At 37.2% G+C, this 15,537-nt stretch overlaps 1 protein-coding gene across 1 annotated transcript in view; it reads left to right on the top strand.

Annotated features, from left to right (window-relative positions):
* MYO18B (myosin XVIIIB) overlaps positions 1 to 15,537 on the top strand; it is a 427,031-nt gene that overhangs the window by 11,584 nt on the left and 399,910 nt on the right. The window contains exons 4-8 of the mRNA XM_018560492.1: positions 644 to 1,390; positions 2,293 to 2,359; positions 4,983 to 5,095; positions 8,739 to 8,915; positions 15,118 to 15,316. Of these exons, the coding sequence (XP_018415994.1) occupies positions 644 to 1,390; positions 2,293 to 2,359; positions 4,983 to 5,095; positions 8,739 to 8,915; positions 15,118 to 15,316 (1,303 nt within the window). The remainder of the gene's footprint in view (positions 1 to 643; positions 1,391 to 2,292; positions 2,360 to 4,982; positions 5,096 to 8,738; positions 8,916 to 15,117; positions 15,317 to 15,537) is intronic.

The following is a 15,537-nucleotide window of genomic DNA, read 5'->3' on the forward strand; positions in this document are numbered from 1 at the left end:
CCAGGTGAAGGTTTTATTACTGTCTGTGTATGCTGTGAGATTTAGCCTCTTTATGTGTCCAACTGTCCAAAGAGATATATATCGCCTTACTTCCCTGTGCGACGTGTGAAAAGTGATGTGTAATATCCTCATTGGGAAATAGACAGAAAAAAATAACCCAACAAGGGCTCTAACAACTGTCTACTCTATCCAAAGTGCCAAAAAAAAAGATTGTTCTTGAAGTACTGTGAAGAATCTTTAATATGTGTACATACTCATACTGATGCCCATATATAGGAAGAATATCAGTAGGTTAATCTACTATGACAAACAATTATTTATAACTGTCCAAAGATGAACCCTGTGGGTGACTCGGTTTCATTTTGGATGTAGAGTAGCCAGAATGAGAAACCCAGTAATACTGTTAGTTAATCTACCAGCAAACTGTATGTACTTATCTTACATAATGTATGTGTAATATCAGCTATATTATCCCTTCTGGCATTTGTAATATCATATTTGGCTATATACATGTTCAGTCTTGCAACAGTAAACACATGCATTATAGTTTTCAATTTTGAGATACTTTTAACAAGGTTAATCAGAAAAAACAATAACTATAAAGGAAATAACTTAATTTTTATGTTTTGTCATTGTGTTACAGTCTCCAGGAAAACTGAACAATAATCTTGTTGAACAGTTTGCATTTAAGGATGAAAACATTCTCTCTGTAGGAGAAGAAATGGCAGACAACAATAATGTCTTTATGAATGGACTTAATGGAGACAAACATGCAGTACCAGGGCCAGTATCAGAAAGAGCAGGCAGACGTAGCCTCAGTCTCAAGACTCTTAAGAGCCCTCAAAAGAGACAAAACCCACCAGAAGAACCAATGGCTATTAAAGAAAGCGAGAATCTACTAACAGAAGAAAAGACAAGAATAGACATACAGAAGCCACTAGCAGACCACAAGAATGAAAAACTATGTGATAAAACACCAGAAGTACAAAAGACTAGCAATCAAAGTAATGAAAGCGAGGAGGGAGAAAAGCAAAAAACTCCACTAGAATACAAAAATGAGAAAGTAAGTGGAAAGCCCTCATCAGAACACAAGAAAACCAAAGAAGGCCAGAAATCACTAGAACAAGAATCCAAGAACATTAAAGAGTCTGAAAGTAAAGTCTGTAAGCCCAGCAAGACTACAGAGGGCAAATCACAAGAACCTGAAGGAAGATGTTTATCAACATTAGGGAAGATAGTTCCTGTAGAAAGTCCACTGTCTTCCTATTTAGAAACAGCAGTAGGACAAGAAAGTGCCTATGTTCCTAACGAAAACATGCAAGAGAACAGCAATCAGGAGAAGGAAGAAGAAGGATCACACATAGAGAAACAGGGAAAGACTCCAACTAAGGTAAGCTGTTATGTAGATGTCATTAAAGTGGATGGAAGTTAGAGCAAACTTTAAAGGGTTAGTTCATCTTTCTGCACTTTTTCCAATTAAACCCCATGTTTTCCATCATCACCAGAACATTGCAAAGCACTTGTCCAGATGTTAAAAAAAGCTGCCTCTATCTCATTGCATACTTATAGGTCCGGCTCGGCCTGTGGGCGAAAACCTTTAGGTGATCAACCCTCCTGTATCCCGGTTAAACAACATGACAGGACAGACAGCAAATGGGGACACAGGCAGAAACCTGACCTGACATTTTAACTGTTCCCCACTTTATCCACCACCAAAACAAACAAAAACAAATTACTGGAGTTAAGCAATGTTATCCACTCTCTATGTAGAGCGACTTGTACCTGCATCTATAACTGTAGCTGTCTATATTAGCTTTCCAGTTGATATTCTCCCAGAATATGGTATTTGTATAGTAGCCATGTATTCTTGGAAGCAGCACACAATTCAAACAAATGTATCCTTTTAGGAGTAGTCACCAGAGGGGTTTTTTAAAATAAAAGAACTGCATTAAGAACACTGCGGTTTGCTCAAAACCTGTGCGGCACACTTAAACAAAAAGACAAATCAACACACAACTTACATGAAATAAAGAAAAGTGGAGGGAAATGTGTCCACTTCCTAATAAAACTGTAGTAATTTTATGACCACTTTTAATACTTTCCTTGTCCTCTTGATTTCCTCCAGAAAAATTAATGAATAATAAAAGATCTCTAGCCAAGCAATGTAGGATTACAACATCCCAGCCTCTTAATAATGCATGACTGTAGAAGAATATTTTGCCTTTCTAAAGTTGTTTCTGGTCTTGCTTGAACATCTGTTAGTTTTACCCTTCAATACGTCTTTTTCCTTAGGTCCCGGAAGATGTGTGGTATGAGACAGAGCAAGTCTGGTTCCTACACAAAGATGGCTTCACACTGGGTATGTGTAATATGTTGGTTGTGGGTTCCATGACATGTTTCAAAGAATGGAGCCAATTCCTTTTTTTGTGAGCAATGACCTGATGTCTGTGGATATTTCTATTAAAACGTTTTAAAAAAGTGCTATAGGTATGTTGGTGGTATAAGTGTAGAAAGTCGTTCCATTACAATCTACAGTATCTCTAATAATCATATAGACATGGAATACATTATGCTTAGTTTGAAGCTAAGTGTAAAAAGCAACAAGAAATGCCATGGGTATAAAAGTATTAATGCATATGTGGCATATTTAGTAGCATGGATAGAAACTGATTAAACACATAAATTAAGACAGAGCAACTAAGCCATATTATGTCTCAGAAAGGTTACACAGCAATAAAATGCAGATATATAACAAGTATGCTGAATCAAATACAAAGTACGTGAATTACATCTGTTTACTCTATACTGATTAACTAGAATAACTAAATCAAAGTATTTTTAACTTGCACTAAGAAGAAGAGAGACATGGAACAGATTATACTCACTGGACGTTACGTTTAATGTGAGCATGAAAATGCACTACTCTGCACAAGTGGTGGTCAACTCTCATGCTGTAGGGGGCCTCAAGTGCAGCCACTGATGTAACCAAAGGGTGATATATACTATTCTGTGAATGTAGTGCTACAGAACCTGTCAGAGATTGTAGACATGCAAGATGGTCAAGGACTATTGGCATGCTTTGATAGTCAGATCAAACTTGCTGTAGGAGTTGTTGGAGACTGGGGACATTCATAGACTGGGGGACACATTTCAGCAGACAGTCATAGAAAAAAATGTTACATGACTGCGCAAGATCACTGCTATTTCTGCCTCTTTACAAATCAGTGCTGCCACACTTGTGCACTTTAAAATGTTCTCATGACACATTTAACATTTCTCTCAGCAAGGTCTATTAAAAAAGGCCTGAGGGAAAAAAAACACCCAAAGAAAGACGAACACCACAGAAAAATTAAGATAGTGTAAAATAAATAATCCAAGCCCTTTACCTACTAGAAGCCAATCTAAAGAATATTTTACCTTCACTGGCTTGAGTAAGCACCTATTTAAGGTTAACACAGACTCCTGTCTGCAGGGGCTCTAAAAGCCGCACAATAAGTGCCAAAGGGGCTACAGGTTGGACACCAGGGCTCTATACACTGGAGCTTCTGCCGGTAGTCTAGTTATAGCATTTCTGGGAGGTCTAGTAATTTACATAGTACAGAAGCTAAGACTGAATAGGCAATTTCTCATTGACTGACACTTGCAAAAATGTATGCAATGTCTTATCAATCTCATTTAGTCTTAAAATTTGAATCCAACCTCTAAAAAAATCCTTTATCCAGCCTGTCTTGAATTTGCCTTTAGAACAGTGTACCATGCAAAAAGATTAATTTCTGCTGGTGTAAATAAAAAAAATAAAAATAAAATGTGAATATTTAAAAGTTCTTAGGTAGCTCCCAATTCTCCAAACTGTACTTTATGTATCAAATAACAAAACATGACTGATTTAGCAATATCATAAAGTTATTTTTTTTACTGTGGTTAATAAACATGTTTGACACATGCAACCAGAGCATCTATATCAGGGTTATTCACAAAAGGGTGAAGAGTTTGGAGACGGCAGGAGAAGTGAACAATCTTGGCCAACATAGCTGATTTGGAAAAAAAATTCCAATTCAGCTCACTTTCCAGTTACATAGTTACATAGTATTTGAGGTTGAATAAAGACATTAGTCCATCAAGTCCAACCTATTAGGATCTCATTCTAGGAGTACCCGTACCCCTGTATATTACGGTCCCTTAAGAAATCGTCCAAAAGTTTCTTGAACAATTCCACATTATTTGCTGAAATCACCGCCTGTGGCAGTGAGTTCCAGACCCTAACTGATCTTACTGTGAAGAACCCCCTTCGCACCTTGTGCTGGAATTTTTTTTCCACCAATTTTAGGTTATGGCCTCTAGTTTTTGTAACGGAGTTAATTTTAAACAGTTTATCGCTAATGTTGCTACCACCATTAAACATTTTGTACATGGAAATCATATCCCCCCTTAATCTCCTCACCTCTAATGTGAACATGTTTAAATTTAGTAGCCTCGTCTCGTAGCTCTGGTCCTCCATACCCAGCTATGTTGTCCTAGATTGTTCACGTCTCCTGCCTTCTCCAAACTCTTCACCCTTTTGTTAATAACCCTGTATACATCTGTACTGGTGCTTTCCTTATTCACATTTTTGCTCTTAACTAATGCCACAAGTAGCCTTTCTTCCACCAATGTGCTCCACTATTCTGGCTATTCAAATTCTGTCTTGAGGATCTCTGTGGCTGTGATAGAAAATAGCAGCTTGTTAATGCAGACTCTTACAGCTTTCCTACAGCAATAAAAGACTAACTGTGGGATACATTTCAGCCAATTATGGAGCATTAGAACGATCTCATCAGCTAGATGGCAAAGGATATTACCATTAGTTCCTAAAAGTGGAAAATATCTCTAATTATGTTATGTGCAGTAATTCTAAGGAAATTGGGCAGCAAAGTTTTAATGTAGGACAAGATAAGGACAAGCATAACATGTTTTTAAAATCTGTTAACCCTTTGTGCTTATAGCCACAGAACTAAAACCAGATGTGGGAACGCCGGAGTTAGCAGATGGGAGAGTCAAGATTCGGATTGATGCTGAAAATAGGATACTAGAAGTGGATGAAGAAAATATCCAGAGAGTGAGTACATGAAAAGATGGGGAATGGTTAGGACAGCTTTTGTTTTCACAGGGGCCAACCAGTAAATTAATGTCTTACAAAATTGCTGGTGTCAATGAGCTTTCAAAGTAGGATCTAGGTTAGTGTCTTACTTTGTCAAAGATTACACAGCTGTTTTGTGGATGTGTAGGCACTCCCAGACTTTATCCCCTGATCAAGGTAAGCGATTCACCTTTTCTCTGGAGGAGGACAGCTCCTTTGAACTATTAACCAAATTACCTTATACTCCCTTTTTAACTAAAATTTAGTTTAGTTTCACAATGCATTTAAACATACGATAACAGAATGTGTACATCCTTATGTATTATTAAGATTCTGTTTCAGGCTATGCAGCAGCTGATGCTCAAATCATTAAGGGATAACAGGGACTTCTTCTGAGAAACAGGCAGCAACACTTATCTGAGACTGCCACAGACTAGGTACACATTTCTGCTCTTACATTTTAAAAAATTAAAATGAGCTCCGTGGGTGTTTCTGATTATCTGTCTTGGTGGATAGAAAATGTATTATGCATGAGTATCTTACTGTTATCCTTCCCCAGGGCCTTGCAAACTTTGAAAGGAGTGAGGGAGAAAAATGTGTTTTCCTAAGAGCTTTTTTTGCAAATGTTCTTACGGTAATTTGTCATAGTTATATTGCAGCCGTTTATGCGTGAAAGTTTACTGGCTGGGGCAAAGGTTAGATTAGGTTCATATCTCAATAAATGCTTATTACAGCACTATCTTGCATGGAAAGGAGTCTCTGTGCAAAACTCCCATGCACACATTTATTGTGCTTCTTCATTTTCCATAATGCTTCTCTTTCTTCAAGAGCTTTGACGCATGGTATTCGATACCGATTACACAGCCCTGAGTATGGCAAAGGAAGCAGTAGAGAAAGCCATAAAATTAAATTAACAAAAGTACAGTAAATGCAGTAATCTCTGCTAGTGTAATCTGATTAGCTTTTTGGCATTATATATATATATATACTCTAAGTATTTGTACAGAAAAAACACACAAAAGTACCATTTTTGCTGAAGGTTATGTTTAGACTGATGTGTAATTAAAAGATTAAAGCTGAACTCCAACCTTCTCTTCAGTTTTGCACAGATAGACAGGCAACTTTCCTGTACTGAAATGATTTACTCTGATTTCACTGCACACTTTGAACTGTTCACAGTGTGCAATAGAAATAAGTCAGACAGAGCTTGCCTTTTTTCACGACTGGAGGACATCCAGCATTGTCTTACTGTTCCTGGTCTGTCCCTGTCGTTCATTGGATTTCAGTCCTTTCAATTATGGAGGCTCAGCTTCACATGTGGGTGTTACCTAGGGTGGTCTACATGCACAATGCAGCCTGCCCGGAAACACTAACTCCTCCAGACTGACATCCACACATCAAGGCATTTAGATATTTGCATAACCGTTCCCAAGAACCAGCCCACTGCTTGCATTGGGGCTGAGGGCTCTTGAGGGAAGTACGAAGGCAAGGGGCTGTGATGTTTACAGAATCTATGTACAACACCCTGGCGGCCCCTCCCACCCGTCATGATCAGCTTGCATTGTATAGAGAAGCACAGAGACTCAATGATGACATCACTGGGTCTAAAAGAAAATTTGTTATGAAAATGTAAAGGTTTTATATCAAAGGTTTTATATGTAAAGGTTTTATATGGACATGTGTCCATAAATATAAATGATCCAAGAACAAAGTAGAATCGGAAAAAAGAGTAAAAGAGGAACAAAAAACTATTTCCAGTTACAACATAAAGGACTAGCTAATGCGCTGGGTGATTCATGATTTCATATTAAAATATTAAATCCCATTCTCATAATGAAAAATGGCTAGTAAAAGATAACCAATACATACCCTTCCAGAGGTCGGAACACTGATACCTCATTATTTATATGCTCAAACCTAATCAAATGCCAGACTTTTGTCTTGAATCTAAAAATCAGTCAAAAGGGTATTGTATAGATGGTGCATTATTACACATTCTGCAATCTTTATTAAGCTGGATCACAGCAGCCACACAGTTTTTTGTTTTTTTTTAGTTAAATTCAATAACCACAGAAAAAAAAGACAACCTGTTTTTTGGACTCAACACACCTCTTTATTACCTCAGATTATATATGACCAGCATATGCGTCATTCTGATATCCAGTTTTTATTTCATTTCCATGGAAAAAGACATCACAATTACAAACCATGGTGAATAAATCCATAAAATACCCATATCTAGACCTCATTTCACATAGAGACCTAATCCCCATTGAGCATCACATGAGTATGACATAAGAGTTCCATTCAATTCTTTTATGTATGGATCCTGTGGTTAATATTGTAAACTCCACTTATAAGACTCGAATAAATTCACTTAAAGGATAAAGTGCATTGTCTTGTAGATAAAAGACTAACAACACATTAACAACACATTAACGACACAATTAAAAGTGGCGTTTACAATATTAACCAAAGAACTGAATGGAACCCTCATGCCATACCTATGCGATGCTCAATGGGGATTAGGTCTCTGTGTGAATTGGGGTCTAAATGGGGGTATTTGATATATTTATTCACCGTGGTGATGTCTTTCTTCATGTAAATTAAATAACAATTGTTTTGTACTGTCACATATGGTGATTATAAATATTCTTTCATTAGTTTATTTATGAGGAGGTGTGTTGAGTCAACAAAACAGGAAGTCTTTTTTTGTGTGGTTAATGAATAAAGTGTCTAGTGCACACAAAGAGAAAAAACAGCGCAATCAAGAAATGCTGGTGCACTTTCCAAAAAATGGGCTCATTTATAGTATATCCATACCAATATGTGCTTTTTTAAAATTATACATTTTATATGTTGCCGTATTTGGAGTGTTTCAGCAGAAACCTGCTGTACTGGCCCAGTGTGCTTGGTACTTACATATACCATCTCGATTAATATGATACCAGTTGTGCTACCAGCAGTTATGTGTAGTAACTCTTATCACACATTCAAAAGTCAGCTCATATCAGTCTGACATCTTTGAAACTCTGTAGCCTATTATCAATGCTTATTGCACTATAGTATGATGTCTTTGAGAGTGTAGATAACGAAAGTTTCTGGAATGTAGGGCAAAGTACAATAAAAGTGGCTGCAAGCTGTCCTTAATTCAAAGCAGAACTATATGCAATGATGAAACCACTGCCATTGCCTATCATTAACAAGAACCCGAATAAATGTTCAACTACTGTAAAAGTGACACACCACATTTAATAGAAACTGTTAACTATATGTTCAGATCGTTCTTCATGTAAAAGACATTTAATAACCAGTACACCAAACTGCATGTGACCTTCCAGGACAAGTCAGAAAGCTGTAGTGCATAATGGGAAGTTTTCACAATATCAAGAAATAATATTTAAAACACACAGAGCACAGTCATCTATGTGTCACCAGATGCTGGTATAATTATATAAAAGTGTATATTTTTTGTTATGACCCTTGTTCAATATATAGAATTGCTTGGCAGTTTAGGCTACTCTATATTCAGATCATCAAAAGAGCATGTAAGCAATACTATACATTTATGAGAAAAACATGCAAGTCCAGGAATATTAATTGTGTTTTATCCTTTCACCAGACCAATCCCTCCAAATTTGACTATGCAGAAGACCTAACGACCCTTGTCAGTCTGAATGAATCCAGTATAATCAACACTCTGTGGCATCGATACCAGTCTCAACTTATTTACACCAATGCCGGACCAAATCTCATCGTACTTAAACCAAGTGGATCTGTCACAAACTTTTCTAACAAGGTGGGGGAAATGCCTAGGATTTTGGTAGTGTCTACCTTATGGTGTCATACTTTTTAAGACGCATGGGGCTATGATGTTCAGTAAACATATAACAAGTGGTTACGTTGGTGGTAGCTGCACTTACATATATTTATTTGTGTATTCCAACAAGTGGTTATGAAATGCTAGGACACTATACAAATTAGGGATCTTGCCATTCCAACTCTGGATGGAAGTTAAATAAATGTAAACCCAGCCACCTAAACCTAAAATCTCATAAAGGCTTAACATGTAAGTAATGTCAAGAGTAATGTTGAATATTTTTAAATTGGCAGCTTTTAAAATACTTGGTGATCATGCCGTACAGGTCCTTGCCATTTACTGTTATAATTTGACAATGCTCTTTCACTGTCCCCCCACTCCCCAATTGTTCTTCAAGCCTTTCCACTCTGTCACATGCTCTCATTGTAGAGACTGCAAGCAACCATTGCCATGTACATTGCCCTGGCATGTTACTTTGTTGTCACCATCATGAAACTCTCCCTGAAAAACAATCTGCAGCAGTTGCTAGAACAGATGTCCTTATTGGAAGATTCCCCATCTACTACTGTTCTTGTGGCAACTCAAAATTTAGCAGGGCTATTAACAAAATGGTGCAAGTTTGGAGAAGGCCGGAGAAGTGAACAATCTAGGACAACATAGCTGATTTGTAAAAATTATCCAAATCAGTTCACTTTCCAGTTCAACTATGTTGTCCTAGGTTGTTCACTTCTCCTGCTTCCTCCAAACTCTTCATCCTTTTATGAATAACCCTGTAATTTTCCTCCACTTTCAGTCCCTGGGACAGTGGTCACCAGGACACATAGAGTCCGTGATTCTCCCTAGCAGGGACACAGAGCAATGAAAACCTTACAAGGGGTTCTAATCCTTGCGCACTCTATGCAAAACTAAAAGAAAAGTTTTGCCTTTCCATATACTTAAAGTTTTGGTCAATGAAAAACAAAAGCAAGTTTGACTTTCAGTTTTCAAGTTTGTATGGAGCCTTAAAGGAAACCTGTTATGGGAGAAGCCTGGAGGATACAATTGCTGATCTCTCCTGAAAATGATAGTTGCCTGTTTTTCAAATCTTCACTGACCTGGTACAAGTATGTAGATTAGGACTTTTCTCTGATTTTCCAATTCATATACTTATTTCAAGTCAATGGGGTTGATTTACTAACCTTATAAACACACCACGAACATGTATACACCTTTGTAGTGTGTTCCCTCCCAGCATGATCTATGGATGGAATCTAAACACCTTTGTAGTGTGTACACACCCAGCAGGTGTGTTGTGCAAAGCCAAGCAAGAAGTGCAAGGTGATGTTGTGTAAATTAGCTCTATGTTGTGTTGCTTGCGTTGATGAATGCAGAAATGTAAATGCATGAGCTAACCATTTTTTGTCTAAACTGTGAAGCAGCATTATACATGCAGCATGTGCATGATTTTTCCATATATGGCTTTAGTGGAAATATGCTTTTAGAGACTTTTTGGTTGATAAATACGTTTTGCTGTGTGAAAATCACACGCACCTGGTGCGTGCGTGTGTTTAGGTTAGTAAATCACCCCCAATGTGTCAACAAGTATTAAAGCCAATGAGTAAACACAACCACCAGGCAACTAACATTTGCAGAATATAGAACAGAAAAAAAAAATTAAAGTCCTCCGCCCCCACATTCACACGCAAACATGCATCGGTTGCGCCTACGTGCGAAAGCGACGATTACGCCCATTGTGCTGCACATGTTACATATCATCGGGAACGATGGATCATGAGTAATAATTCTAGGGCCATCAATCACTGATAACACTAAACTGATGAGCAGTAAAAGCTTTTAAAGCGTCGCCTATGGCCAATTTTGGGTGAGCTAGTGTTTTGCACTGGCGTGCGCAATTTTTAAGTTGATATGTTTGGTGTCTATTTACCCGACGTGAACCCGATTTTATATATTGTCAAAAAATTGGGGTGATAATAAATGTTTCATAACATAACATAATAAAGGGAAACTGATTTTGTTTTCAAAATTCTCAGTATTTTTTTTGTTATATAGTAAAAAATGAAAACCTCCAGAGGTGATTAAATACCACCAAAAGAAAGCTCTATCTTTCCCCAAAACATAGTATAAAATTAATTTCACTACAGCATTGCATGACTGAATAAATGTCAGTCAAAGTACTGCAGTGCTGAATACTGAAAAATGGCCTGGACAAGAATTGGGTTTAACACCCCGGTCAGCAAGTGGTTAAGTGTATACTTGCCACAAATATAGCAAAATGTGTCACAACTGTTTCGACATTAGCGAGACATTTCTGATGTTACCAACCATATTACAACAGCAGTTCTGTAACTGGTTTAGGACTAGTTACGTTGTGAGCTGCCTTTAGCCCTTACATCAGCATTCCACCAACGTTATGCAGCCAGCCCTGTGTGCATGCCTGGACATATGATTACATACACAAAGCATCATATAATGCAACTGAAAATTAGTAAATGTAAAATGTGACAAGACAATACAAAAATAAAAGATTTTTAAAAAATGGTACATGATAGGTTAAATTACACTTTATTTTTGTGATTAGCCGCCCAAAATCTGTAAGATATACCCAGAAGTGTTCAAAGAGCAAAATCTTTGTTGGCCATTGTAATCTTATGCAAAGAAAAAGATGCATTTATTTTATAGCAGAAACTATTTTAGTTTTTGTTTCATCACTTCTATTCCCAAAATCGAGCTACATTTAATAGCTGCTTTGTTTCTTTATTATAGTTAATACTACATAAGCTGCAAATATTTGATATCAAAATGCATATCACAATTAGTCCACTTGGTGGCGCCATATATCTGCTAAATACATTTTGCACATAATCTGACCATGTAAATGCTATAATCCTTTAGAGTTTTTTTTTTTCTATCTTTGAAAGCATAGCGTACATTTAAATATTTGATCATATATTGTTTTAAAATAATTGAATTTAATTATCATTCAGTCAGTAAGAGATGTACACAAAGTAAATACCACAATAAGAGAAATCAGAACATTTTGATATTTGGCCATAATGTTTCCATTTAATGATACATGTAGTAATGATAGTAGACCAAGGAATCCTTACTTTGTCTTAGAAATTTGCAGCATGAAAGATACCCGGGTCCCTTGTACTTCCAGCTACATAGCCTATGTCAATGTCCTGGCTCTCCAAAGTGTTAAGCCATATAAGTAATATGAAATGCACCAGTATTCACTTCAAATATATAATTGTGTTCAGGATTTAAAAAGAACATGTTTTATTACAGGACTGGAAGTCTAAACATGGGTGCACTATACTTCATTACACCTAAGTTTACCTTGATTTACAGTATAGGCTGAACGTATTTATGTTGTCTAAAACAGCCAGCCAGATGGCAATGTTAGGGTGGATTGTTGCAGCTGCATTGTAAAAGTAAACTTTGCATGAAATTGCCCATGTTGCATCCATGTACAGATAAACAGTTGGAATTGGATAGGAGTAAGAAACTATAGAGTGCATTTTTCATCTGTTTAGCCCAGAATCATAGTTACATAATAGGTAAGTTTGAATAAAGACACAGGTCCATTCAGTTCAATGTGTGTGTGTGTGAACGCTTTCAACTGATACCACCAACATTTGAGGTGAGTTCAACATTTTCACTGATCTGGCAATGAAAAGCCCCTTGCACAGTTTAAAATTAAACCAGTTCTCATCTAACTTCATGTTGTTGCCACATGTCTTCTTCAGGGAACCCTTTGATTAAACAGTTTATTCCTAATACTGCAGTCCCCATTGACAGATTTGCAATTATATCTTCTCTTAGATGCCTCTTCTCTAAGGAAACAAGTTACATTTCTGTAATTGTTCTTCATAACTGAGGTCCTCCATCCCCTTTTTTAAATTTTGGATGACCTTCTCTGAACTCTCTCTAGTTCAGAGACATAATTCCAAAAGATTCGTGACCAAAACTGAACAGCATACGCAAGAAGAGACTGAACCATTGTTTTGTGATCTGTTGGAATCATAGTTTTATCTCTTGAAGAAGTATTTTCTACTGCAGGATTGTACCCTTCTGGGTTTGCTAGCTGCAGCTTGGCAGTGCATGCTATTGCCTGACTGTTGTCTACCAGGACCCAAAGATCTTTCTCTATCCCCAACTTCCCCAAAGGAGCACCTCCTAAAGAGTATCTTGCATTCATATTTTTAGCATCCAGGTTGCACTCTTCACTTTTATCAAGGCCTTCTTGTAGTGATTCTATATCCTGTTTTAAAGTTGTTGCTCTACATAGCTTGGTATCATCTGCAAATACTGAGTTTGAGTTACTAATTTCAACCTCTATATCGTTTATAAACAGAATTGGTCCTTGGTCCTTGGGCACTCTCTCACAGCCTTAGACCATTTAGAAAATGAGCCATCCTTATGCCCAAGAACTGTCCCTATTTGTTTTACTTGTGAGTTCTGTGACCTGGTAAAGATGTAACAACTACAGTAAGCTACTGAAATGTAAAATTATGTCAGACAAAAGATGTTTTACTTGTACATATTTGTCTCTTGTTTTGAAACATCATAATGATGTAAAAAGCACTAAAACCAGAAACACTGCAGACGTAGGGCACATACAAATTGAACATTATCTGTTTTTTTATGGGGTTTTATTAGCCGGTACTCAACTCTTAAGTTGTAAAGTATTGGTAAAGTGAATCTTAAAATATAAATATCTCACATTAGCTCATTTTAAATATTCAACCATATTTACTTATGAAAGTGCAAAAATGCTAGACTAAAGTACATTTGTCATGAGAGAAATATAGGGACTGCCATTGCTGACTTTCTTCTGCAAATGTTAGTTGCCTTGTGGTTGTGTTTACTCATTGGCTTTAGTACTTTTTGACACATTGACTTGAAATAAGTGTATGAATCAGAAAATCAGAGAAAAGTCCTAATCTACATACTTGTACCAGGTCAGTCAAGAATTGAAGGAATGGGGTTGGCATGAAAAACAGGCAACCATCATTTTCAGGAGAGATCAGCAATTGTATCCTCCAGGTTTCTCCCATAACAGGTTTCCTTTAAGGCACCATACAAACATGAAAATTGACAGTCAAACTTATTTTCGTTTTTCATTGACCGAAACTTAAAGTATATGGAAAGGCAAAACTGTGAATTCTCTCACATTATAGTCATTTTCTCTCACTTTTTTGTGTCTACAGGACAGAAATTAAAGGGACATCAGGGGTTTATCCAAATATAAAATGAAAAAAAAAGTTTTGACTTTAGATATACATTAAAGCCCAATTACAGTCTCTGTTTTCCTTTTCTTCCCCCTTCCATTTCACTGCCACCGTGTGTGTATTTTTTTGCAATTTGTTCTTTATTTTCAGCTGTCTTGAGGTTATTCACGTCATGCCACAGGGTCCTTGTCCTCTTCGCTTCTTCTCTAGGTCAGGTGGTCCTTACTGATTCAGAGAGCAGTGCTGACATAATGACATTGACGCAGCTTACTGCTTCAATACTCTGTAAATGAAGGGTGCTGTGTAGCATACACAGCGCCCTTCATTCACAGAGTACTGAAGCAGTAAGCTGTGCCAATGTCATTACGTCAGCACTGCTCTCTGAATTAGTAGGGGCCACCTAGCTTGGAGAAGAAGCGAGGAGGACTGCTTTTTTTTAAATCTCTGCCTGGGCAATCATATAGAGAAGAAAGCCTGGCATTGGTCTTTAATATTATTTCACATGGGAATCTGCACTCATTTAATATGAGATGCATGTAACTGTCCTGGTTGTAATGTAAAATGCATTATTGGCTCCAGTGCCATGTTTTCATATGGTTTAGGCAAGTGTATCAGATTGCAGGAAAGATGAAATGATGTGAAAATATCCTGTTCATACAGCTGGTGAGCGAGAAAAAATGGAAATGAGAATGCATTTTATCTTTTTATTTTAAGATGTATAGAAACATTTAAATGTTAGAGAATCTTATGTTGTTTTATGAGCAGGTCTGAGTACATTTAATGTCATGCCTTTTTAACTTTTATTGCTGCATCAACATAATGTTCAGATTTTCCCTAACAGCAAATGATCACAATGCATTATTTAAGGTAGGAGATGTGGTGTCTGAATGTCAGGTTGCTGCAGAGCTTATCACACACTCACTAACTCTCATGTCTCCTTCTCCAAGGTGTTCAAAGGGAAGAAGGACAGCATGCCACCTCACATCTGCTCAGTGGCGCAGAAAGCCTATTGGAATATGCTAACACAACGCCAGGATCAGACAATCGCGCCCCTGGGCAGAAGCAATGCAGGCAAAACAACATGTTGTCAGGCAGCTTTGGAATATCTGGTAGATGCTGCTGGAAATGTTGACAACAGAGTAACAGGTAGTACTACTTTTAGTAATTACACAACTATTATAACATACATTTAGAGCATATGTGTCATTTTAGACGTTACTGTAAAAAAGGCATGTATTAGTAGATAAGCCCTGGACTAGGGCAGCAAATATATGTTTGGTGTCAAGCTTTGCTTCCTCATGACAAAGATGTACCCCTAAACAGTTCGTTTTTACAGTTCTGCTCTATAAACATTTGTACAAAATTCA

Source organism: Nanorana parkeri, unplaced genomic scaffold (genome assembly GCF_000935625.1).
Source record: "Nanorana parkeri isolate BGI_ZX_2015 unplaced genomic scaffold, ASM93562v1 scaffold18, whole genome shotgun sequence".
NCBI lineage: Eukaryota > Metazoa > Chordata > Amphibia > Anura > Dicroglossidae > Nanorana > Nanorana parkeri.